This window comes from Alosa alosa, chromosome 6, assembly GCF_017589495.1.
Source record: "Alosa alosa isolate M-15738 ecotype Scorff River chromosome 6, AALO_Geno_1.1, whole genome shotgun sequence".
NCBI classification, from domain to species: domain Eukaryota; kingdom Metazoa; phylum Chordata; class Actinopteri; order Clupeiformes; family Clupeidae; genus Alosa; species Alosa alosa.
Genome location: NC_063194.1, coordinates 2989673 through 3016679, shown reverse-complemented (window position 1 = coordinate 3016679; position 27007 = coordinate 2989673). Strand labels below are relative to the sequence as shown.

Genomic DNA, 27007 nt, shown 5'->3' with positions numbered 1-27007 from the left:
TAACAAAGAGTCACATATTATTGCCCACATATAACGCCCAAACATGCCCAACATCCTGCAATATCTACAACACAAAGTGCTATTTCTTACTTGAAGTCAGGTTTAAAATTTAATCCAGCATTCAAGAATAAATGTTTTCCCCAAAAATTTGTGATAATCCATGAGATTTTAATATAATTTCATAATTGATACAGTACACATTGTTTACATGTATGAACAATCACATAAACAACAAGGTAAGGATTTGCATTAAGTTTATTTCTTTTCAATACAAAGGCAAAAAGGAAACCAAGTCCCAAAGTGGGAATACTTCACCCTACCAGTAGTGAAACGTAACAATAAAAAGTGCACTTTTTCAGAAGGGAATGTACAGTAGAGGATTTTACAAATGGAGATGAAGACAATCACACAGGTGCTCCCAAATAAGACTTCTGACTGACTGGAAAAGAAAAGCCTCTTTACATTTTCTCACATCAAAACCAGCAGATCCACTCTGACAGACTGAAGGCACATGTATTATGAGTACGGCTAGGCTCTCCGGTGCTCAGCATGTAGGAAAGACTTTAGAAAAAGCCTTCATAGCAGATGCATGAAAATGTTTTGCCAGAACAAAAGCTTTTTTTAATGTGTGAATCACTGATGTAAGAGGAGTAATCCTTCAAAGGCAATGATGGCAGGACAGACAAACACAAAATTAAAAGACAGATCAGAAAAAGAGAACAATCTCCAAAACTTCAGAACGTAAATTTAAATTAAATATAATTACCGATCACAAAATATATACATCAGTCATTTACTTTAGGTATTAAAAATATATATATATTCTAAAAGATGGTGAAACACAAATCATTAGTAAGTTTGCTTTCCATGATTACATCTAAAAAGGTTAACTGCTTCACAGATTTTCCTCTGAGCAAGAGTGGCCTTCGTACTCTATGCGAGTTATTCTTCCCAGTGTTTTGACCCAAACCCTCTAGAGAGATTCCTCTAAGCAGATGGTTTGTCCAGATCCTTCAGATCATCCAGAAAGCTGGTGGGGGTGAGGATATGAGATGAACCTGAAGAAAATTTAGTCAAAAAAAGAAGCAAAACTTTGAGAACTTAACATCATAACATCATTTAAATTGTGTGACTTGGATACTATTAATCCGATTACCGGTAGAATCGGAACGTCTCAATTGGAATAAAAATGACACATAAAACACCTCGATCTGAATAAAACTGCCGAATTTTAATCAGAATTCTTATTCAGATTGAACAGCTATGAATGCGGTCGATCGGGATGTCCACTGTAGTTTCTCAAGCAAAAGCAAAGCAGCAACGGCTATTCCGATTAAAGATTCTAGAACGCTTGTGAGCACCTGATCGGAATAGAACGTATCCCATGTAATCAGATGACAACATTTTCATGTGGAATAGCTTAATCGGAATGTCAAAAAAACTGTTTATGTACAGTAAACCCACCTAGTTGTTTGCATCATGCCATTGTAATAGGGGTGTAAAGTAGAGGCCGATCGAAAAAAAATCGGTGTGCCGATATTATCGGCTAATATTAGGTATTATCCGATCTATCAGTATCTGCATTTATAATGGCCAATAATTATTCTTAAATTTAGTAAAGGACAGCCTAATACTGATCCTTCATCTACATTTCCAGTATTGTCTTTCCAGCTTAACGTTATGTCCAACAGTAAAATAATGTTGTGTGATGGAGGCTAACTTGATTGATTGTCGGCCTATAAGCAGAAATTGAGCGTTGCAGTGAGATTTAAGGCAGTGTGGCCGCTGTAACCTGGGAGCCGAAAAGACAATCAACACGCAACAGAGCCGTTCCACGGACTGCAGGCAATATGCTCAAGCTGTAAATCATATGAGAGTATGGACATCATCTTACATTATGCAATTTCCCTTTCCAATCACACAAAATATCACACTATTTAATGCTGTTAATGGTGTATAAAAAAAACATCATAAAGTATATTCCTTAAAAAAATGTGGCAATGGTGTTTATCACAGATAAGAACAAAGATCTGACGCTATTATTCATAATAAATATGTGTATTTCATAATTTATTGTACAAGAGCCTTTTATTGGGCTACCACAATCGGATAGTTAGGCCTATTTAAGCATAATTTCCGACCTTGATCATTTGTCAGCTTGTAAATTTTTACATTGTATTTGTTAAAAAATGAAAATCGGCAATTTATCATTTATCGGACATCTTCAAATACTGAAATCAGTATTGGTATTTAAAATCCTATTTCGGTCAGGCTCTATGTAGTGTTAAGGTTTGTGTATTTGTATCAAACCGCTTAGCAAATGCATACCGAATGTACAAAATGCCGTCTATAACGGCTCCCACACACAGCTGCGTTCCGTCAACGCATTCCAGTGGGTGTTCCCGACGGTAGCTATGCAAATGACTTGAAGTAAAACCGTAATGTGATTGGTTGGTGCCGTCCGTGGGATTGGCTTGATTGGCGGTGCCGTCTGTCGGTGCAGCAACAGCTGAACTCAACGAGCAGCAGCGGAGAAACGCCTGACATGACGGACCCACAATTCAGTTCGACAACGGATCACGTGAGCCCATTTAAAGTGAATGGGATGAGTCTCCAGCAACGCGATGCACGCAGCTGTGTGTGGGAGCCGTAACAGTAACTAACAGTAACCAACAGTAGACTTTTATGCTTGTGGACCATGTTTCAAATTCCAGTTCCCACACAAACATATTAAGTAGTGGACAATATGTCAGTTTACTCAATTAACAGCAAAAAAAATTTGACACCTTTACAAAATACTATTCCCATTGCACATCAAAAATATTGTAATTATGACCGCCGCGCAGCGAAGCGGCGGTCATATAGGTTTCATCAGATTTTTTTTTTTGTTCCTTTTTCTTTTTCGCATGTCCAAATTTCCGTCAAGGATTCCCGGGACACTGAAAGACCGGGGTAGACGAAACTTGGTGGGCATGTAACCCCACATGGATAGCATGGAACCATCGTTTTTCGTTTTGATCTGTAACCCCCCGCTGGACTGCACGCCCCAAAAGGAGGGTAGGGCAGACACAGTTTTCTGTGAATATCTCGAGAACCGTAAGGTTTAGGAGGACCATTTTTTTTTTGTATGTTGATCTCAAGAGGCCATGTCAACCCATTCCATGTGCACACATGTGCATAAACAGATACACACGCACACACATACATTCACAGTAATCATACGTATGACACACTCACACAGTAGACATATGTATGCATGCATGCACATGCACAAATACACATACACAGGCAAACACACAAGCACGCACACACACGCACACACACACACACCCAATTCAAGAATTTCTCAGAATAATGAACAGGCAAGATGGGGGTGGGGTTGTATAAAATTAATTTTACATGTGAAATCTATGAACTAATCATGTTTTGGTACTTGTTGTCTAACCAGTGAAAATTGAGTGTGGATAATGCAATTTAGTGAGACAGTTAGAATAATATAGGCCTTTCAGCGTGATTTATTTTTGTGGAAAAAATGTGCTGGACTGGGCGGCGGTCATATTTTCTAGTTGAATTTAGGTTAGCAGTACCTACAGGCTTACTGTACCGAAAATGAACCGAACAGTGACCTTAAAACCGAGGTACACACTGAATCGTGATTTTTGTTACACAACACAAAATACACAAAATTCTCATGTTAAGCAGGGACAACAAGTATGATTCTGCTTACCAATCAGAACCTCCCATTTGCCGTCCGTGGCCCGGGTAACCTCGTAGGCAGACCGCATTTCTGAGTGGGACACTCCGCCGATGACAAAGACAATGAGCCTGGGCCCACTGCGGTACTCTGTGGGTGACTTGTTCTTGTGCCAATGTCCAAACCGTGCACTGCTAAGAGAGGTATGGATGTTCCTGTTACATTTACAACTGTACTTTACATCACTGGTACACACAAGAGTCTCACTGTTTTCCAGACATGAAGCATGTGATGTGAATTGTGTTGTATTCAATGTGAGTGTCAGAACCATCTTGGCTTGTGTTCCTATTCAAATAAGAAAAATAAAAAACACACTGCTTATCTAATAACAGACTTACTCAGGTGCAAGAGCTTAAAAGAAGAAAATCGATAAGAATCAGCCCTGCCTAGTCCTGCAGAGGATCTCACGACCCAATGCTTGCATATTAAATTTGATATGTGCACAGATTTGAATGTGCGGATGCTTTTTATCTTATTGTGTTACTACACAAAAAGAACTGAGAAATTCCCAGAAGTTTACTACTTCTCAAGTTCTAGCTAAAGAGTACATATAACCAAATCCATTTCAGAATGTGCACTTATTTTGTTTTTTTCTACAACTGAAGCCCTATACAGAAAATATTAAATGTATTCATTCATTTAACAGACGCTTATAGCGACTTACATGTCAATTACTTCACTGCACCAGCTGTGAGCTTAGAAATGGATGAGTAAGATAGTCAAACAAGTCCAAGTGCCCACAGGGACAGGGTTTCGAAAACGATCCCCGGTCATTTCCCACTCTTACCCCATCTCTCCCTCCCACTCTTCAATGTGCTATCTGATCAAAGGCAAAAAGGCTAGAATATATATACACTTCAAAAATTATTTGGGGGGGGTTGATAAAAACACTTAACTCAACCGGTGTTGGGTTTTACCATAATCTCTAGGTTTTCATGTATAATCTCCCACTTAGAATGCTTCATCGTCTGGTTTTCAGTGAAATTTCCCAGAGTGCACCACCCATCTCAGGGCCTCTCCCCTTAAGAGCCATACCTCACTGCCGTCTGCTGGGTGGAGATAGGGGCAGGGTCCGACAGGAACGGCCACAGCTTCCGGTCCAGCTTGTCTTCTATGGCGTTCTAGAAAACACAGGAAGGTGGCATGAGAGGAAGTACACAAAGGCTTTTACACACCATGACAATTCTTGACCTTGACCTTCTCACCCTACCAACCCTGACCCCATACCTCCATCACGTCCTTCAGAATGGGTATCCACCTGGAGAGCTCGTAGGTGCTCTCGGTGCGCTCCTTCTGATCAGGGAAGGTCTTTCCAGCGTTTTTCCCCTGTGATGGACAGAAACAGGGATGGACACCACGTGAATCACACTGCTTTAAAACAGCAATAGACATAGGACTTGGTTGACAATGCACCTGTGCGTTTTCTGTTGATGTGACTTTGTCCATGTATCTAGAGTGTGTGTGTGTGTGTGTGTGTGTGTGTGTGTGTGTAACTTGTGTGAAGCATCTTTGAGTGTTTGGAAAAGTGTTCTAAAAATGAAATGCATCATCATCATCATCATCATCATCATCGGCATGAGAACAGAGGCACAGGACTGAAGCTTGGACCCAGTCTGAGGCGTACCCCACTGATGATCGGACAGCCCAGAAGCTCCAGGTTGGAGATGATGCTGCTGTCCTGCTGGACGTTGGCATGCTGAATGAGCTTAGTCAGGCTCTCCTCAGCAATGCCTGCACGGAGAGGAGAAAGACATGATGGTTTTCAGAGAGAAAGAAACAAGATCATCACCATCTTCATCATGATAGTCATCATCACCCGTACCAATATTGCAATATTTCTTTTTTAAGGACTGTGTAAAAAAAAATCCAGATTCATTACATAAACAGAGCTACAGAGGGCATCATGCCTGGTGTGGAGGTGGTACCTTTCTTCTTGTGAAAGATGTAGAGGAGAATGATCCTGATCTTGTCGTAGGGTTTGATGTCCGTGTCCAGCAGCAGTGGCACAATGCTCTTCATGGCGTCCTTCAGAGGCTCTCCTTGACTATCGCTCCCCATGGCCAGATCCTGTACATATACGGGCGGGTCAGGTTTCACTCATTCAGTATAGGCAATGCAGACAGAAACACATATACTGTACACAGTCACAGACACACACACAAAGCACTGGACACTGATGGATATTTTCTGCTATTGCTATTCATTTTAGATTGGGTTGAGGTGCAGGCCAGTCAAGTTCATCCACACCAAACTCTGTCATCCATGTCTTTATGGACCTTGCTTTGTGAACTGGAGCACAGTCAGCTAGCTCGGGGATGGCCCCTTCCTGTTCCAACATGACTGTGCACCAGTGCACAAAGCAAGGTCCATAAAGACATGACAGAGTTTAGTGTGGATGAACTAGACTGGCCTGCACAGAGTCCTGACCTCAACCCGATAGAACACCTTTGGGATGAATTAGAGCAGAGACAGAGCCAGGCCTTCTCGTCCAATTCAGTGTGTGACCTTACAAATGCGCTTCTGGAAAAATTGTCAAAAATTCCAATAAAAACACTCCTAAACCTTGTGGAAAGCCATCCTAGAAGAGTTGAAGTCATTATAGCTGCAAAGGGTGGACCGACATCATATTAAACCTTATGGATTAAGAATGGGATGTCACTTAAAGCGTAACTTTCGCCAAAATGCATCCTAGGGTGTTTTTGTAAACTTTTCCTTTCTTTTAGTAAACTCTGTGTACACAAAAAATATTCCCAATACTCAAGTTCATGTGTAGAGACACTGATGATACTTCGATCAAAGTTTCATATTGTGTCGGGCACCTGCACCGTACGCCGGTGACCCGGGTTTGATTCCCGCCCCGTGGTCCTTTCCAGATCCCACCCAGACTTTGTGGCGCTTCAGACGTAATTATGCTTTTAAACTAAAGTTTACGGGTACATTCACAAAACACCCCAGGATGCATTTCGGCGAAAATAATTTCATAGGCGAGTCAAGGCAGGTGAGCCAATACTTTTAGCAATACAGTGCATCTTATAAAATGTAACAGTCACTCCAGCCAACCTTAGCCATCTCTTTCAAATTGGAAAAGGTTCCAAAACAACACAAGAGGCTGGAGTTGTGATTACTTTATACCAGTGTTTCCCATACATTGACTTATTTGTGGCGGCCCACCACAATATCAACATTGACCACCACACAATGATTTTCCAGGTTGTACTAAATTGTGCTTAAATCTGGTTAGCATCATAACCTCACTGTGCTAATTGTTAAAAACTGTTGTATTCAAGTTAATTCTTCAAACTAACCACCACAAATGGAATTCAATTAAGTGGGAAACACGTATACTGTTGAAAGACAAAACATTTGTACTTGCATCAGAGTGAACTGGAGTCCATAAATATTCTCTGAAATAGCATGCCAAGGGGCACCGCACAGCTGTGCATTACAGACAGGGATGAGGGGCATAATCCATGTTCTCAAAACCAGCGTTCATCAAGTCCACACACACAAACACTTACTTTACCAAGCACATCCGTACACACACTTTCACACAGAAACACTTACTGTATGCCTACCAAACATCTACACACACACACACACACACACACACACACACACACACACACACACACACACACACACACACACACACACACACACACACAAAAGAAGAAAGCATACTGAGAAAAGTGAGAAAAAGGGGACAGATGTGGGTGAGGATGGTGGTTGAGGTGGGAAGAAAGGCGGATGCTGGCTTAGACTGCAACAACCGGGACAAACACGATAAATCCACTGCCCCAGACCAGTGGAAGGTCTCTGGACTGTACAGATGGACACTGACCAGTGTGGACTTAATGGCCCAAGTCGCCAATGCCATAAAGTAACACCACTGCAGGTCGGATGTTATGAGAATGGTAAAGCGGTTACGCAACGTGACGTGATAAGGGTCACACACGGGAGGTTTCAGATGCGGTGTGCACTAAGTGACAACTGAGCGGGGATGAGAGGAAGTGTTAATGCATCTCCTCTAAGTCCACACAGCCTAGATGCTCAACAACTAAGCTGCTTGGGAACCTGCATGGACAGTCTCGTAATGTGTGTTACATAAAAACATCCATATATTGCCATTACTAGACGGATGTTTATGGATTGTAAGAAATGAATCCTGCCAAATTGTATAAGTGATATCATTTCTCCAACAAAAGATACATTTCTGATGTTCTGATTGCAGGCCAGACGGTTTGGCGCCAGGTGAGGTGTGAAACACCAACGATCGTAGAATGGGTTCTATTTCGTTTCTCCTGACCGCCAGAGGCGGTGCTTTCAGCACATGGATATTAATCACACGAACGTGCAGGTCGAGTATTAGTAACAACAAAGTCACCTGTGACCTGGGTGACGTCATCGATGTGCACCGGCACAAAAGAGAGGTCGACCCAGGAAGTGACCTCTTGAATCTTCTCGCGATTGAAGCAGGATTGCAGTTGGACTAACACGCTGAAGTTTCGCTACCCACAGAGGTTGGAGCTGTGACCAACTGGTTCACCCTCCTAGAACCTCGTTAGTCTATGTTATAATTCTTCAAACCCGGTAAAAACCATTCGTTGATACTTTGCCAGCGTCTGAGTGGCCTCGCTTTCGGGGCGTGGAGTTCTCTGGCGGTGTTTCGTTAACGGACTCGTAGGCGGATGTTTTCAATGGCTAGCTCTCCGGTTCATCTAAGGGAAGTTATGCGTTTATTACGACTTGTTGGTGATTTGTTTCGCTGCTGTCAACGGGTGTCGCCGGACGGTGTTTCTCGCCGTAGACATAGTTTTTTTTTCGCAGTTGCCCGTTACAGGCGAGTCATGGCAAAGTGCGCCATTTAAATTAAGTTGTGTGTATATATGTTTCATATTGGCAGCGTGATATTCGCTCCGCAGAGGAGACAAAGCCAACATAATTTATAGATTGTTTAAGTTAAACATCTTTGCAGAGATTGTTATTGTTTACAGCTGTATTAAGCTAGCTCTTAGCTTCCAAGACGAAGCCTAGGCAGCAGTACGGCGGTCTAGTCCGACAGAGCCAGGGTGCACTCGCCGGTGGCTACAGCATTATCTATTGATCAGCCTGGTGTTCTCCCGCCTAGCTACATAGGGCACTTTGCTGGACATGTACTCGTCCTGTGCCAGCTGTCGGGCCCCCCTCGAGCCAGAGGATGTCCACACAGAATGCCCCTCTTGCCTGGGGGTTGAGGCAGGGGCTGACGGAACAGGCATGCATGAATTGCATTTGCCTAAGTGTGGCAGCGCGGTCAGCTAGGCTAGCCCAGGTGGATCAGCAGCCCGGTACTTCCCAGGGCAATGGGGGGCAAGAGGTGGCGCCAGCCATGAGACCTGGCAAGCGCCAACACAAAGCTTCACACACAGCCTCTAGAGGTAAGAAGCAGAAGGCCGACTTAGCTTCTAAGGTGGAGAAGATGGCTGAGGAGTTTGAGCAGATCAAGACTCTGCTCACCACCTTACGACCACCGGCGTTGAGTGCGCAGGGCAGCAGTGTTCTCGCTGAAACCCCTTTAGCCTGGCAGGATGAGCTATCTCCGTCATCATCGTCATCCGCGGTCAGGGCCCAGGGCGAGGACAAGCTTTCCATCAGGGCTTCAGAGAGCTTAGAGTTGGGTGAACCTGAGCCGCACGAATCTGCCTCTCGTGGCTCTCAGACCAGCTCCCACGCCGCCAGTCAGAGTACAGGGGCAGTGTCGGAGGCTGGTCGACCTTCAATTCAGCCAGCTTTAAAGGCAACGTTAGCCTGTTTGGGACTGGATGCGGCGCCAGCGGCCGTGCCTAGGCAGAATGCCTTTTTTAGGGGCTCCAAGCATCCCTCCACATTGGCGGTGCCGCCCTCGGCCCCGTATATTGAAGAGCTGCAGAGGTGCTGGGCAGACCCTAGACGGCTTTCCCATCTTCCCAGGGACTGCAGGGCGCTAGCGACCATGCAGGGCGCACACGCCTATGGTCTGCAGAGCATGCCAAACATAGAGCCATCAATGGCAGCCCTGGTTCTGTCTCCCAATGAAGCTCTTAGACCTGATGCCCGTTGCCCCCGGGCACAGTGCCGTGTCACGGATGACTTGATTGTCAGAAGCTATGACACGGCAGCACGTATGGGACGCATTGGTAATTCGATGTCCCACCTGATGCTGGCCCTCGCCCAGACGTCACAGGGGGCGGACGAGACATCATCTCAGGAGCTGAGTGACGCGTCACTCCAGGCCCACCTCCCGCACTCACGGCCCTGCACAGGACACCAGAGCCAATGCACGTCGCCCCTCTAGAGACCAGAGGGGGCGGGCGGGCAGACGGTGACAGCTTCACATGAGGGCAACCCCCTCCCAGAGGAGGGTTCGCAATATCCGCCAGCTGATTGGCCGCTTCAGAGAGGGCAGGTCACTGACTCTGAGAACATTCCAACAGTTGGCTGGCATGCTCACTGCTGCCTCATCCCTGGTCCCACTGGGCCTTTTATCGCTTCGCCCACTTCAAAGGTGGCTGAACAACCTCCACCTTCATCCGGCACAGCATGGGCACAGGCTAGTGAAGGTCACGCCCAGCTGCAGACAGCTCCTCTGCCCATGGAGGAGGAGGGGGTACCTGACACAGGGGGTTCCCTTAGGCTCTATCCCTTCCCGGAGGGAGGTCAGCGCCACGGATGCTTCCCAGGAAAGATGTGGTGCAGTCTGGCAGTGCCGTACAGTCAGAGGCCGCTGGAGTCCACTGCAGCGGCAGCTGCACATAAATGTGCTAGAACTACAGGCGGTGTTGCTCGGCCTACAACACTTCCTCCCAGACGTGGCTGGCAGACACGTACTGGTGAGGACAGACAATACAATAGTGGTGTACTACGTCAACCATCAGGGAAGCACCAGGTCTCTGCAGTGCTTGGGAGTAGCCCAGCAGCTCTTGCTGTGGGCCCATCAACACCTTTTGAGTCTGCGGGCTATGTATCTGCCAGGCACTGCCAACAGAGCCAAGAGATCTCTTGTCCCCATCAGAACCGCGACCCAGGGAATGGAGGCTCCACCCAGCGGTAGTACAGACCATCTGGGAGCGTTATGGCAGGGCGGAGGTGGACCTCTTCACCTGTCAGGAGTCGACACACTGCCCCCTCTGGTTCAGCCTCTCCAGCCCGAGTCCCCTGGGCCAGGACGCACTGGCACATGCATGGCCGAGACAACGGCTGTATGCATTCCCCCCTCTGCCGTTGATCCTGCCCACCCTGCACAGGATTACAGTGGAACACCACAAGCTGCTACTGATCGCCCCTTGGTGGCCAGGGAGAGTTTGGTTTCCAAAGTTGCTGAAGCTACTCAACGGAGAACCCTGGGGCCTTCCAGTGAGGAAGGACCTGCTGTCACAGCTGGGTGGTCAGATCTGGCACCCAGATCCAGCTCGGCTGCAACTCTGGGTTTGGCCACTGAAGGACCGGACCCTCTGCTAGGGCTCTGTGAACCAGCAGTGGTCAGCACCATTAATAGCTCTCGGGCACCCTCCACCAATGCCCTCTACGCAAGCAGGTGGAGAATTTTTTCTGAATGGTGCCAAGCGCGGGGACAGGGGCCGACAGGCTGCCCCCTGCCAACCATCCTGCAGTTTCTTCAGTCACCTTTTGACAGGGGACTTACACCTTCTACCATCAAGGTGTATACGGCTGCCACCTCGGCGCGGCATAGCAGAATTGAGGGGAGGACGGTAGGGTCCAATGCCTTGGTGACCCGTTTCCTGAAGGGCGCTCTCCAGTTGAGACCCCCCCAACGGAGCCAGGTGCCCTCTTGGGATCTCCCTCTGGTGTTGCAGGCGCTCTGCAGAGCACCATTCGAACCTTTGAGAACAGCAGACATCAGCTGGCTCTCCTTGAAGACAGCCTTTCTCCTCACCATAACATCAGCAAGGCGAGTCGGGGAACTGCATGCACTTTCAGTCAGCCGGGATTGCCTGCAGTGGCATCCTGGAGGCAGTGGGGTCACTCTATGGCCGAATCCCTCCTTCCTTCCGAAGACCCTCTCTTCCACATTTGTCAACCAGCCTCTTAGCCTGGCAGCTTTCGAGACAGCTCAGGATGGAGGGTCAGACTTGAGTGCAGAGCTTTTATGTCCAGTGCGCCCTCAGGAGGTAATGTCCACAAGTACAGAGGGATTCCGCCAGTGTGATGCCCTGTTTGTCTGCCATACAGGGCCAAAGAGGGGTCAGGCACTCTCCAAGCAGAGACTGTCTAGGTGGATAGTGGACGCCATTCGGCACGCCTACAGGCAGAGTGACTCACCAGTCCCTCAGCTGGTCCGGGCACACTCCACAAGGAGTGTAGCAACCTCGTGGGCTTCGCTGAGGGGCGTGCCCCTTTCTGATATATGCAGAGCAGCCTCCTGGGCATCAGGCTGCACTTTTACAAGGTTCTACAGGGTCAATGTTGTCCCCCATAACCATCTGGCAACAGCAGTGCTCCCAAGCTCGTCACAGCATCTCTAGAGATGGGTAGGCACTCCTCATGACTTTGTTGGTACTAGTCATCCATGTGCTGAAAGCACCGCCTCTGGCGGTCAGGAGAAACTAAATAGAACGAGGGTTATGCATATAACCACGGTTCTATGAGTTTCGGATGACCGCCAGAGCTTGGCCGTCACTCGGAGGGAACATGAGAAGATTGCCAAGAGGTCACTTCCTGGGTCGACCTCTCTTTTGTGCCGGTGCACATCGATGACGTCACCCAGGTCACAGGTGACACTGTTGTTACTAATACTCGACCTGCACGTTCGTGTGATGAATATCCATGTGCTGAAAGCACCGCCTCTGGCGGTCATCCGAAACTCATAGAACCGTGGTTATATGCATAACCCTCGTTTTGGGGGTAAGCCATTGAAAACTATACCAGCCAAAGGTGTGAGGTTAACTCAATTATCATATACATTGGACAAAAGGCTATCTGGGTAGAAGCCAGATTATTTGCATTGAGAACAGTTTATAACAAGTAGCTTTGGAGAGTTTGTGAGTAGTTCACGCAGACTGGACGGAGAGAGAACTGCAGAGAATATGTCGAGGGCAGGCATAGAGTTATGTGCAGAATAATAGCAGTGTGTTTTAAAAAATTGAATAAAGCTCAAAATCCTTAGAATAGCTGTTAATTCCATAATATCAATGCATTGGGAACACTGCACATTCAATTTAAAATCAAAACATGACCAAAATTGATCAAGTTTGTGTTATACCATTACAGAAAACTGAAGATTTTGCTTTACTTTGAATCACTGCACTACTATCTAGTTGATTTACCATTATTTCTCAGAATTGCTTCACATCTGTGTTGCATGGAGTTGACCAACTACTGGCACCTGTGAACAGGTATTCCAGCCCAGGACGATTGAACTACATTCCACATAATGTATTGATATTATGGAATTAACAGCTATTCTAAGGATTTTGAGTTTTATTCAGTTTTTTAAAAGACACTGCTATTATTCTGCACATAACTGTAGGTTTAACCTTGGTGAACTTTTGTGAACCTTTCTACCATTTTACATTGGAATAAAACCTGACTTTTGCATCAATCCAAGAGAAAAGAAAACCATTTTTTCAGACAGGATATTTAAATGTTTTCCCCATGGACAGATAAACACCCATAGCTATATCAGCCTGTGAATTCAAACAATTAAGCGGAGATGTATAGTGAGAACACAAAGAGTGAACTGAAAACTGAGGTAAATAAAAGTTCAAGTGTGGTGCATCAGGCTCCAGGAAGGGTAGAACTAAGCAATCCAATTACAATATTCACTTTTGTGTCACTCTATTCCATGTTTTGTATGGAGCTGTTCAGCTCCAGTGAAGGCACTTTTCTGAATAAGGAACACCCACCTGTTCCACCTCACACAGTTTGTCCACTTTGGTCTTGAACACCTTCATGCAGGCATCAGCCAGGTTCAGGTGAGTGGAGTACTGCAAGCCAAAGACAAGGCATTTCAAATCTACCATTACAGACAGGTTAATAGCTAAATACAGGTCCTGAAGAGTACATCTAGATTGTCATCTTTAAAGTACACCAACTATACTAAGCCAACCATACTAAGTTTAAAGTTCACCAACCATACCAAGCCAACCACTTAGTTTAACGTATACCAACCATACCAAGCCAACCATACTAAGTTTTAAAGTACACCAACCATACTAAGCTCCTTCTGGTATTGGGGCATCTTCTTCAGCATCTGAGAGAGATCTTTGATGTTGGCCTGGAGAACATAAGTAAAGAAATATGTAGATAGACATATAGAATAATGGCATCAATACAAACTATAATAAATAAACAATCACAAAAACAGACATTTTGTAGCGGTGTTCATGCTTTGTGCAGCACAGAAAACACACTTGTCACCAGTTACCCGCACCTTGTCTGTGTTCATCCTCTTGCTTTCACAAAAGGTGCGTAGCAGCTCTGTCACCTTCCTGTCAAGCAAGCACACAGACAGAAGGCGAGAATGTGTCAAACCAAACTTCACATTTACTGTCAACAACACCACCACCACCACCACCAGCAGCACCACCTCCACTGCCACCGCTACAAAGGCGGCGCTCTCCCAGTGCTATGGCCTTACTTGGTGACGTCAGCGATATGCATGTGCCTGAGCTGCACCCACAGATCGTCATCCTCATCCAGCAGCACCTCCTTCTCCTTCGAGTCGCCAATGCCAGAGGTGGTGTACCTGCAAACACATTTACATGTACAATTACATTTGCATTCATTCAGCAGACACTTTTATCTGAGGTGACTTACAACTGGGGTGACAACAACCAGGCCAGAGTCAGTGTAGCAGACCACAGCAACAGCTCATGAGACACTGAGGACTGTCTTTCCCCGAGGAGCCCCATACTCAGCCCCACGCTAGCATGGGGCTCCTCGGGGAAAGAGAAAGCCCAACTGTGTTTAACTCTAGTCCTAATCCAGCATGCCTGGCTCTCATTTTCAGGTAATCCATTAGCAGTGACTAAACTCTTCCAGGAGGAAGGATCCTTAAGGGTGAAGATCAGAGTTTCTCCTGTCACACTCTACTCATAATAGTGTCCTCATTGACACAGGGGACAGGGAGAGACAGAGATAGAGATAGTGATAGTGATAGAGAGACAGAGACAGAGAAAAAGAGAGAGACAGAGAGAGACAGCCAGGGAGACTGACCTGTAGATATCCTGGTGGACCTCGAGCAGGTCGTACACCATGGCCTGGAAGGTGAGCTCATGCAGGATGGGCGAGATAGGGTCACAGCCGCGGTCCACAATGATGAGTTGAGAGCGAGCTTTGTCTGTGCCCTGATAATCAAACGCAACAACAGGTCACGACAAACAGACACAGGCGACACTTCCCCATTGTTTTTGTGTTTTTTTTACTAAGCTGAAAGAATGATGTTACTGCAAGTCATGGCCTTCAAACATCACAGTTCAAAACACACATGATGGAGCATACAAGTTAGTGTTTCTCTGGAGGGAGCCATGGTGCATTTTTAAAACACTTGCACTTTAAGATTGCTAGACACACGGTCGTGACACACATGGTTTAGATCAGTTAAGACGTCCACCAAGGCACAGTGTTTCAGAGGTATGTCAAAAATGCATGAAAAGCAGATATCCTGTCCAGGTGCTGGGAGTTAACCCGTAGTATGGATCCTGAAACGAATCACTCAAACATCTCAACAGAAAACACAAACACATGGTCATAATTAGTATACTAAAGTGGTACGGAAGTAGCTTCAGACACCATAAAGCGATAGTCGAAGCAGCGGACAGTAGAACACAAGGTGTCATATGCACATGAGCAGGAGGTTGAGGAAGCTTCTATTCAGGCTAAGGAATTCTCAGACCATGAAGGAAGTGGAAAAAAAAGACACTAGAAAAAAAGGCTTACGCTGTGCAGAGTTCCATTTAGGCTCAGGGAAATATCAGCTGAGAGAAAGAGCATGAGAGAGGGAGAAAAAACAGACAGAGAGAGAAAGAAAAAAGCAAGAAAGAAATATAGTATAGCATATCTAGCTAGCACGGTGTTTTACACAGTGAACAGGAAGTTATAAACAAGTGTAATTTTCACAACTGAGGGGTGTTCACAAGTGCCGACTTATAATCATTTCTAATCAAGCCACCACAGTGCATACCACTAGCAAAGACAGGACTTACATCAATCAGAAAATAGAGTTTCAAAAAGAAAAGGGGATGAAAGACCCCATATGAAAAACTTAATCATTCATACCAGCGTGCAACAACTATAATTTAGACATAGTATAGGTATTGCTAAAAAGTTTCTGAACAGATTCTAATGTGCCAACTAGAATAGAGGTTTCAGTAAGGAAACAGTCCCAAGGACAACTATAATAGGAAGTGTAGTGACTATAAAAGATCCTTTAAAAGAGCCTTAGTGGAGCATTGGCAAAAGATCTCCTTACCTCTCCCATGCTGGGGTTGTCTGCTTTGTGAGCATTTAGGCGGTCCAGCACCATTTCAGCCAGGGCCATATTCTCATCTGGGCCCCTTTGACATTTAGAAAGCCAACAGAAAAGCACTGGGTCAACACTTAAACTTTAGAACTGGCTATTGTTAAGAAGAGGATCCTATTTTCATACGCAAACAGGAGGGCTGTGCAGGCCCTGCAAGGGTGGAGAGGCGTACTTGCGGTAGCGGATGGCAGGGTACTCCTTCAGGGTGTCACAGAGGGTGGCGATCTGCTCGGCTAAAGCCTCCATCATTTTAGTCTTGTCCTGATTAGCTGTAGGGTTGTAGAAGGAATGCAGAGAGCTGCTATCATCCAAAGAAAACACCTGCAGAGAGAGAGAGAGAAAGGAAGAAAGATGAAGAGGAATGTCCATGCCTTGTGGTCACTGGAAATGTCATTGTGTGGTAGAAAAGCAAACACTGGTTCTTGGTAGGGTGGTGGAGAGAGAGAGAGAGAGAGAGAGAGAGAGAGAGAGATAGGAGACACACCTGTGATTCATAGGGCAAGAAAGCCACATTAATTTCTTTCAGCGTCTTGATCACTCGTGCTACCCTTGACTTCCCAAGTTCAGTAAACAGATCATTGGGACAAGCTGCAAATTTAATGAGAGAGTTATCATTTCAAACAAAAACATCCACAAAAGGCATATAAGAGATGGAGCGTCGGGCTACAAATTAATCCTGCACTTGTAGAATTAGAATGATAGATGGCGATCGTGACTACTTACTGTCGGTGAAAAAGATGTGGGCTGCTTTGTACGTGAAGGCAGCGTCCTTGAAGTCATTCACCAGGTTCTGGATGGACTGTGTGAAAAGGTTCTTGGTGAGTTTAATTGAAGCGTTATGTATTCATAATGAAACCATCTTAATGCATTCATCAAGGGATGAATCCTCATACATAGATTAACCTTAGTCCTGGACTAAAAGGTTTTTCTCAATGAACATCACCATTAAAGTTCTCTTTCAGTCCAGGACTAGGGATTAATCCATGGAGGTTATACCATATTCAGCATAGAAGAACTTAATTAACAATCTCTACACTGGAATAAAAGCATGACCACTCCTCACCTTCTTGACAGGGGAAATCAGATAGATGGCCTCGAGGCTCGGGATAGGCTCTCTGCGTTTGTTAATGTCCTCAACAACTGGAGGCACAAATCAGTTCATATTAAAGTGCATTTCCTCAGTCTTCAGAAAAAGTTCCCCAACACTGTATTACTCTTAAAGGAACATGACAACTTTTTTTACAAATTAGTTCATTCACTGTCTACCACAGTGTAAGATGAGAGGATACATACCCATCTCATTTCCCAATGTTAGTCTAGCCTAGAATAATTCACTGAAGCCTACAAGTCAAAAATTAGCTATAGGCTAACTGGTGTAACCTACTTCCAGTGAATTATGCTAAGAGAAGGGTATGCATCCTCTTATCTAATTCTGGGCTAGAAGGCAAATAAGCAAATAAGGCAAATTTCCCCAAAAGTTCCTTTAAGTGACAAAACCCCACCCATCATGCACATCTCAGTGTCGTCATTTCCTGAACTCACTGGTGATTCCTTCGGCCATGATGTCAGACATCTTGCAGCAGGACGAGAGGATCCGCATACTGACATGGTCCACAATAAGCACCTGAGAGGGCAAAGGAAAAAAGATGAATGCCTCAACAATAACAAGCATCTTAAAAATCAATATCAGCATCAATTGTTCAGTCAGTACCTTCCACTCCCCATCCTTCTTCACACTCTTGATCACACCGTTAATAATCTCTGTGAAGAGCAGAATAGTTATGGTTATAGAATTTAGCAGACGCTTTTGTCCAAAGCGACTTACAGAATATAAATATTACAAGTCAAATTAACAGTAAACAGTTTTAATATAAGTTAAGCCTACAGTAAACAAATGATTAATAATAACAATAATATCAAATATCAATACAGAAAATAAACAGAAACCATAAATATACAAACTCTAAAAAAGTATTAATTAGGTGTAAGCTGAACAGCTAAGTCTTCAGAGCATCTCATACAGCCACGTGAAAAATGACAAGCATAGCTATGGCATGTAGAGTTACAGTTCTCGGTCATTGATAAGAGACCAAAACAATTCTATGGTAACCAGTTCATCTGGTCATCCATGTTTCCTTTGTTCATATGGTCATCTGTCTGACTAGAAGGCGTTATGTGGTCCTGGTTTCCTAATGTCCTGGTTTATCACAGAAGTGGCCAAAGAAAGGAGATTAGATCTAGTAAAACCAGTTGAACTGTGTCTGTTAAGGCCAGTTGTGGCTAGCACTTCAAGAAACCTAACAAATACATGTAACAACTATTCAATTAGTTCCATTTGTCAATGTTTACGCTCTAATGCCCATGGTGATTTGAGGTTGTGTGGCCCTCTTGGAGAATAAAAGCCCAATGAGGAAGTTATGTTCTTGTAGCCTACATAATTACAAAATAAAATGAATAGCGTTCTAAAACCTGCACATTATAAACAAGATGACACTGCTTTATTGAGGGCTATCAATTTGTAAGAGTGTCATGTGTTAACAAGGAAATAAATGAAGGTAACTTGAAAGTTTACAATGTTGGACATGTTGTAGTCATTCGTTATGTTTTACGATGTTTCCCCCTAAAGCCTCATTTAAACCAGCTGTCGAATTTGGTGAATACGTGACTGCCACCCTCGAGTTTGATCCATAGACTGTAAGGTTTGATCACAAGACAGGTGGGTGACAACACAAAATGTAGTGCAATTCGTTGTGAAAACCGAGCTTTCACACAGATCTACTTTTATATGAATATAACATTAGGACAATTACATATTGTTAAATTAACCCGTCCCACCACAAAAGTTTAAATTGATGGCTTTGCACGCTGTCTTTTAGGAATAAGGAAGCTTGCGCCCCTGTGTTTTTAAATGACGTAACCTGTTAGCCAGCAAACGTTAGTTTGTTGGCTAAAAACGTGCCGTGCTTCTGGCCTGTGACCATTCAAATATCCTTTCGATGGAACAATAAACACAATCTCTCTTTTTAAGCTTATTTAAGACTGTAAACATGTTATATTTACTCACTCTCATTGACAACGGCTTTCAGTCCACTTGGGGCCATCTTGACACTTCCGGGTATAACGATTTTTCTCTGCTGTTGCAACCTTAGGGCTGCAACTTTTAAGTGGCCACCAAATACACAATATTTACGTCATATCCGCAGGCTTTCTTCGCCCACCACTGCATGGTTTGGTCAAAGTTCGTTTAGCCTACGACATTCTCTGGTTTAGTTAGCCCAGTTGACCCTTCTCAGTAACTGAGAGTGGACTTTCAGAGCAAATCTCAAATTTGCAATTTTTGCAAAGGTTACTTGTCTACATACCCCATACAACCTACTGCAATTACATTAACGTTACCAGAGTAAGTTTCTCTATCTCTGTTGCACCCAGTGCAAAAAAGCAAGTTAAAGTCACACAAAACTATGATATTTTCTTACCAGGCCTAAACGTTAGTTCAAGTTGCTATTACACAGCCAACACCACTGCAGGTGATTATTATTATTATTATTATTATTTTAAATTATTATTATTTAGGGTAGGCTACTACATCAGCCATGCTTGGAGTTTTTATTTCATAATGATGACATTTTCCATTACATTATCGGAGTCCCTGTAAAAAAAAGAAAGAGCGAGCTGGTATTTAGGTTGAATACACAATTCCAAGTACAGAAAGAATGGTCTAACTCATAGACTCTATATATAGAACTTAGTATACTATGGTCTAACTGGATAAGGGGCAAAAACACTACACTGGCACCAAGGGGTTAAGAACTTGATCTCTGGCTACAGGCTACATGTTATTGGCTACATGAAACCCATATGAGGACCATTAGGTTATGCCATACATTGGTACTTATACAATGTACCTGTTCTCTTGAGGAGAAACACCCAGAGTTGTAGAGCCATCTTCACTGACATAAAGTGCTAGTCCTGCATCTGTGCAAACAAGATACAGGGTTGGGTAGTAACTGATTACAAGTAATCTGGATTACGTAATCAGATTACAAAAAAACAAGTAACTATAATCAGACCATATTAAATCAGAAAAATGTGTAATCAGATTATAGTTACATTGTTGAAGATTACTTGATTACATATTGTTTATGTGTTTCAGTACATACAGGAATGGGCAAAGATACATCAGGACGTAGCCTATTTTGAAATAAAATAGCAAATAGCCTCTTTTTAAATGTATCAAAATAAACTACAAAATACTGTAGCCATAATGTATCAAAATAAAATACTGTATTTTTGTATTTTGAAAATACTCAAAATACTTTTTTCAATGGGGCATAGAACACTTTCTAAATCGGCTTTTTTATCTCGAACATTTAGGCTATTAAAACTCGAATAAGACTAGGACCTACATATGGAATATCACACACCAGGAATTCCAAAACGGTTCAGAAGTTCTAAACAGGCAAATTTATGAGCAGGGATGGATTACTGAACGGGCCTAATGGACCAAGGCCCAGGGGCCCAAGTGTTCAGAGATCTCTGAAGCCAAAACCTCTGCGTGAAGTCACTACTATTTTACTATTTTTTCGTTTTCCAGCCCTGATATCGGAATAGAGCCCCTCAGTCAAATAACATAGGTTATGTTATGTGATATGTCTTAATAGGGCCCCTCAATCATATAACATAGGTTATATTATTCACCCTGATATCTAAGTGGGGCCCCTCATTCAAATAACACGGGTCACACTATATGTGATAATCATGCTTTGTAATTGCCATCTTTTTTCACAGCAAGATGCCTTAAATGTGTTGATGGTTATATTATAAGTCTCAATCTGTCATTTATTTGCACAAAACTTGCCAGAAGTCATAATTTAAGGGGTTATTGCCTTTTAGCACACCCAACTGCGACCCAGCTAGAGAATAAAATGGACGCCTATTTTGTCCACTTTATGTGAGTGGTTCTGTGCAGAAATACAAGACCAGTTGTAGTCATAATTTGTGTTTAAAAGGGGAAGTATAAGGCTACATGTGTGCTATAATGTAGCAGAACTAGGGTGACCACCAACCAGACTCTGAAAAGGAGGACAAGTTATCTATAAAGTGAGGACAAATTGGCCAAAATGAGGACACCCCCCAATGTCTGCTCATAGGCCTATTCCAGTTGGTACCTGTAGCTAGCTGGTACATATCTATGTAGTGTGTATACTGTGTGATCTTCCTTCCCAACACCTTAAGAGTTGTGCTAGTAAGAGAGCCAGCAGACCGGGCTTTTAGCTCAATTGTTAGCACGCTTGACTCCCGAATCCAAGGTGCTGCTGTTTGTGGGTTCGAGTCCTGACGATGTGTACCATAAAGTAGCAGAAATACCATTACCACAACGCAAATCTTTGAGCCATTCGCTCAAGCCAGCACAACCTTGCAACCTTGTCTTTTTTTATTCAATGTATTTGTAAGCTCTGTCTTTTTTATTCAATGTATTTCATTTTTGAGTTTTTTATTTTGAAGTAATCCAAAAGTATTCAAATGATGTTACATTATTTTTGTAATCCAATACATACAGGGATGGGCAAATACATCATATTTTAAAATAAAATAGAAATAAAAATAAAATAAAAAAGTTGCAGTGAACAAAATTGCGAGGTCGCCCAGAATTCACGAGGATTTGCTGAATTTGCGTTAATTGTTGCGATCGCAACATCGCGAATTCCTGGAGGGACTGTTTAACTGTTCAGTCATTCTAACTACATTAAACCTCATCTACCTCTCCAATAATTTAACCATTTAAACTATCCACCTATTTAACTGTTCAGTCATTCCAACTATTAAACCTCATCTACCTAGCAACCAATATAGCAACCACCTCAAGTATCCTAGCAACAGCCTAGCAACCAATGAGTTTAACCTAGCAACCAGCATAGCAACCACCACAACTAACCTAGCAACAGCCTAGCAACCACCTCATGTACCCTAGCAACAGCCTAGCAACCATGCAAAATACCCTAGCAACAGCCTAGCAACCACTTCCACAGTTACAACCTAGCAAACAACATAGCAACCAATGAGTTTAACCTAGCAACCAGCATAGCAACCACCACAACTAACCTAGCAACAGCCTAGCAACCACCTCATGTACCCTAGCAACAGCCTAGCAACCATGTCAAATACACAGGCAACAGCCTAGCAACCACTTCCACAGTTACAACCTAGCAACCAATTTAACAACCAATGAGTTTAACCTAGCAACCAGCATACCAACCACCATTACTACCCTAGCAACAGCCTAGGAACCACCTGAAGTACCCTAGCAACAGCCTAGCAACCATGTCAAATACCCTAGCAACAGCCTTGCAACCACCACAACTTCAACCTAGCAACCACCATAGCAACCAACATGATTACCTAAGCAACCAGCATAGCAACCACTTAATTTGGCATAACAACCAACATATGTACCCTTGCAACACTATTGCAACTATATCTGCATTATTTGTTTTTACTCTGTATGATATTTTACATCATATTTTTTGCATTTTCATGCACTGTATTTCCTTCAGGAAATGCTTTTCTAGTTTATTCTTATTAATCTATTCATTATTTTCTTTATCTACCTGGATATTTACCCTATATACATCTCTCTCTCTTTCTTCTTAATAAATTCTATATTTTCTTACACCTTGAAACCAGATATATTATCCAATTTATTTGTTTATTATTCAATTAAATTGAAAGACCCTGTAAATTCCTCCCTCTCTGTGAAATCTAAGTCTTACACAGGAAGGGTTACACGTGCTCTTGTTCGCTCTAGGTTCCGGGAGATTTTATGTAATTTGCGGGCATCAGGATATCAATATGTGGGACTCAGACTCCCAAAACTTCGGGAGACTTGGTGTGTCTAGCTAGACAGCACTTTGTCGCCAGCACAGAATGTACAACGTACCTTAATGTTGTCATGTTTAGCTGACCCAAACTCAAAATAATGACTGTATAGATAAAACGTGCATCTCTCTCCTCCCTCCATTGTTGTTTACGTTTGTGTCGCTGCGTGGTTTTACACATGAGTTGTCCTCATGCTGACAAGAAGAAAGCAAATAATATATCTTTTTACCAAGGAAAATGACAAAAATAGTAACGCACAGTGATTTAGATAAGTAACTTTAATCTGATTACTGGTTTGTAAGTAGTAGCGTGTTGGATTACTCGTTACCGAAAAAAGTGGTCAAAATCACTGGCCATAAGTCAGTACCAATTAGCTTCCATACATTCCATATATTCTGCGCTTGTATGACATTATCACAGAGATGTCTCACAGAGATTATTTTGCAGTATTTTTAAAATATAAAAAGACAGTCATTTTCTTCAACCCAATAAAATACAAAATTGTATAGCAGCTTTACATCATGCAGTCATATGCAGTGTCAAGGGCCTTTTCAATTCAATACACTTTTTTTATCACTTCCTCTGATACAGAGAATATGATGTCGGACATTGCACTGGCATCATATTCTCTGTAAATATCAGTGTAGCATCAAAATCATCTTGATTGAGTGTATTTTTTAGTGCGTTTTTAGACCTATAGTTTGGTTACTTGGTCCGCAGCAGTCAATACATTTAAATGTTGCAAACAAACTTTTGTCCGGTTTGGTTTCACACACGCATTGTTTACTAGGCGGACCACCTGCGTGGGAATTGAGCGGACAGCTCCCTCTGGTGTTTATTCCGGCTATTTCGAGCTACTTTGTTGTAGGCTACACATTGGAGTGACAGTTTTGCTGGGCGATCTTGGCTCATTGCATCTGTGACTTTGGGCTCTATTTTGCACACTGGCACATGGCGTAAAACTCGCTTTCCACCCGGCGTGAAGTTTAATTCCTTATTTTGCACGTTTATTTTTTAAACAATGCGCCCAGGGGTGTGGCAATTAACAACTTCAATGTCATTCTCATTGGTTTAAATGATGTTATACGCCCCAAACACACCCATGACTGATTGAAAAACCTAGGAACACCTTGTTGCGCCATGCACTCGACGTTTGATAACGAAAACCCTCCCAATATGGACTGGACACATCCTACTAAATTTGAATAGGCTTTTGACTAGTGACGATGGGCTTTTGACTGTCATGATAGGGCCCCTCTGGCCAATTGTTGAGTTTGGAAACGAGTCGTGACTGGAACTAGAAACTAATATGATTTACTCAGCCGACCATACAGTATGAAACATTGTTATCTCCTCATGCATCCACATTTGTCCATGTTTCACGTTATTGCCAATCGCGCATGCTATTTATTTAGGAAGTGAATAAAAGGTATGAAATGTAGGCCTAATCACGATCCAGTGATTTTAACTCCCATCATTTACTACAACTAGTAAGTAAAGGCTCAAATGCACTTGAGTTCGATTAAAACGAACTAAAGGCGTGAAAATCAATGTATTTAATTATTTTTGAGTTTTTTATTTTAAAGTAATCCAAAAGTATTCGGATTACGTTACATTATTTTTGTAATCCAATGCATTAGGCTGTTACAAAATTGATTTATGATGGCAAAAATTGCTGTGTAGTCTGTACTCAGTAATGGATTACATTTCAAAGTAATCTGACCCAACACTAATTATTGCTTAGACGAGCCACTTTTGCCTCCCATTTTCCAAGATTGTACACAGACACTTGCACTGTTTTTGAAGCAAGCACACACACTAGACGGCAAGGAGAATGAGAGGTAAGTTTTGCTGAATTTGACAAAAGTATAGGATAATAATGCATTAAAACCAAGGATGGCACCTTTAACCTTGTTGCCAGACAAAACACACATGTTTTTTACCCTCAATAGATTTGGAGAGTTCTAAGTCAGATCCAAGCAGCTCATGGCACAGCTGCTCCACCACCTCCCAGGCATCCACGCGGGTTTGGTCTAGACGAGTAAGGTGCTCTGCCACCAGGGCCCTCTCCTGCTCCTCTAGTTTCTGACCCAAGGCCTCGTCTACTTGCCCTCTACTGACCTCTACCTGATCTCTCAGGACCTCAACTGAAGCCCTGGGTTCACTCTCCAGTCGAGACACTGATCCCTCTCTCAGTATGGCTGTGGTGAGGGTGGGGAATGTGGGGAACGTGGGGACTGGGGGTTGTGCAAGTCTACGTAAGACAACAACCAAACCAAGACATAATGATGCTGATACAAGTTCACACTCCTCAACCATATTAAATATACTTTTAAGACTGAAGATGGAGACATGTTAATGAAATACAAAGATGTTTTGTGTTTTTGTTTACTAATTCACTAAAAACAGATGCATATCCAAAGTGACTTACAACTACAACAATAAACCTTATTAGCATTAAAATGAACAGTTTTAATTTAAATAAATTATAATCATAACCACAGACTAATAATAATAACAATAATAACAATTACAATAACTATAAATATTTGCATGAAAGATACTCTGATTATGCTTCTTTGATCATGAAAAGAATATTCAACTGTTCATTGTTGACATCAATCTGTGATCTTACACTCTGAAACAGGGATCTCCCTGAAGAAGTTGCAGCTGCAATCCGATCTGTATTTGAACCATTTTATATGTTAATCCCACAATTCTAACGGACCTATATATAAATTACATACAAAAATGTAAAAATTATGGAAAACATAGATATGTTTTTTCTAACCTTAAGAAATGAGTTGTCTAACTTGCTGTGCTTGCCCATGTATCCCTCCAGGAGGCAGTGTCGAGTCACATAACCACAGCCAATAACCTCAACAAGATTTAAGTCTACATAGCCAACCTAGTTTTATGAGGAAAAAAAAGAGTGACAAGTACTAACGTAGGGACACAAAAATAAATTATCAAATATCTGATCAGATTTATCAGATTCTGCTAAATGTGTAGACTTTCCTAACTTTTTCACCTTCTTGTAAGATCTTCCTCCTTTTCTGTCCTGCAAGAAATAACAGACAAGATAAAGAAAGAACAGTAGATTTAGTAGACTTTAAGTAATTTACTACTTAGTAATTATAAAACACTAACAAATGGGTAATTGCAGCATCTGACCTTACGGACTGAAACTCTACATATGCAGTTGCCGAGGACCCCCGTTGATACGTTGACAGTAGCTCCACGTTCAAACACAATCTCCTTCCTCCATCGAACAGTGTTGTTAAACACTTCATTACTGCAGGCAATATAAATACCAAAAGCATCGTCATTTCCCACTGACATCTCCCACTTTACATCATTAATTCTGAATATGGCTGAATCCACCTTCTCTCACCTCTCTGTCACCTCCTTAAAGCTGCCGTCAAGCAAGCGAACCTTACAAAAAAGCCATCCAGTGACTTGTGGTACATTTGCTAGCTCATCCAGAAACAAGGAGACAGAGAAACTATGTGTGCAAAGCTGTTTCCTCACAAAGGCATGAGCTTGTGAGAGTGCCGATGCCCATCTTCTATGGTCCATCTGGCTTTAATGTGTGTTAAATGATCCAGTCTGTAAGTAATTTTTTGTCATGGTCAGTGCTACTGACTGAATCATCAGAAAAAATATCTACATAGCTTTGTGACATCATACGGTTCTAAAAACAAATGCATCATGAGGTGATGCTATGAAAGATTTAAAAATGCTGTATTTTTTTACAGTGCAATGTTGAGGTAGCACATTCTTATTAAGTTTCCTATAATGAACACACTATTTGTGCTAGAATAAAATACAAAAAAAGTTTGCAGGACCAGTATGATCAATCAGAAGATAACTTTAAA

General features: G+C 42.9%; 2 protein-coding genes across 3 annotated transcripts; both read right to left on the bottom strand.

Annotated features, from left to right (window-relative positions):
- Positions 1-237: 237 nt before the first annotated feature.
- stxbp2 (syntaxin binding protein 2) lies at positions 238-19422 on the bottom strand. Of its 2 annotated transcripts, none has more exons than XM_048245352.1 (19): positions 19318-19422; positions 17965-18014; positions 17796-17877; positions 17317-17393; positions 16977-17052; positions 16738-16841; positions 16426-16574; positions 16203-16287; positions 14948-15078; positions 14370-14477; positions 14163-14220; positions 13941-14006; positions 13636-13716; positions 5680-5821; positions 5379-5485; positions 4982-5080; positions 4790-4875; positions 3728-3888; positions 238-1058 (listed from the first exon to the last, which is right to left on the bottom strand). In XM_048245352.1, the coding sequence occupies exons 1-19, from the start codon at positions 19352-19354 to the stop codon at positions 988-990; spliced, it is 1770 nt and encodes a 589-aa protein (XP_048101309.1). In that variant the 5' UTR covers positions 19355-19422; the 3' UTR covers positions 238-987. The 2 variants fall into 2 exon arrangements, with proteins under 2 accessions (XP_048101309.1, XP_048101310.1); XM_048245353.1 differs by having other exon boundaries at positions 3728-3885.
- A 423-nt stretch (positions 19423-19845) lies between these two features.
- On the bottom strand, positions 19846-26939 carry LOC125295829. The gene is made up of 8 exons (XM_048245350.1): positions 26524-26939; positions 26304-26424; positions 26161-26190; positions 25921-26037; positions 25765-25811; positions 25073-25383; positions 20159-20228; positions 19846-19902 (listed from the first exon to the last, which is right to left on the bottom strand). Exons 1-8 carry the CDS (start codon positions 26706-26708, stop codon positions 19860-19862), a joined length of 924 nt encoding a protein of 307 aa, XP_048101307.1. The 5' UTR covers positions 26709-26939; the 3' UTR covers positions 19846-19859.
- Positions 26940-27007: the final 68 nt, after the last annotated feature.

Bases quoted from the DNA above. Each gene is read 5' to 3' on its own strand.
- stxbp2 (XM_048245352.1), bottom strand. From the start codon at position 19,354: ATGGCCCCAAGTGGACTGAAAGCCGTTGTCAATGAGA. The intron at 18,015-19,317 runs GTGAGTAAATAT...TGCTCTTCACAG, and splicing joins GAAAGCCGTTGTCAATGAGA to AGATTATTAACGGTGTGATC. The intron at 3,889-4,789 runs GTATGGCTCTTA...TACCTCTCTTAG, and splicing joins ACCCAGCAGACGGCAGTGAG to CAGTGCACGGTTTGGACATT.
- LOC125295829 (XM_048245350.1), bottom strand. From the start codon at position 26,708: ATGGACCATAGAAGATGGGCATCGGCACTCTCACAAGCTCATGCCTTT. The intron at 26,191-26,303 runs GTCAGATGCTGC...TATTTCTTGCAG, and splicing joins GTAGAGTTTCAGTCCGTAAG to GACAGAAAAGGAGGAAGATC. The intron at 25,812-25,920 runs GTTAGAAAAAAC...GTTCAAATACAG, and splicing joins TAGACAACTCATTTCTTAAG to ATCGGATTGCAGCTGCAACT.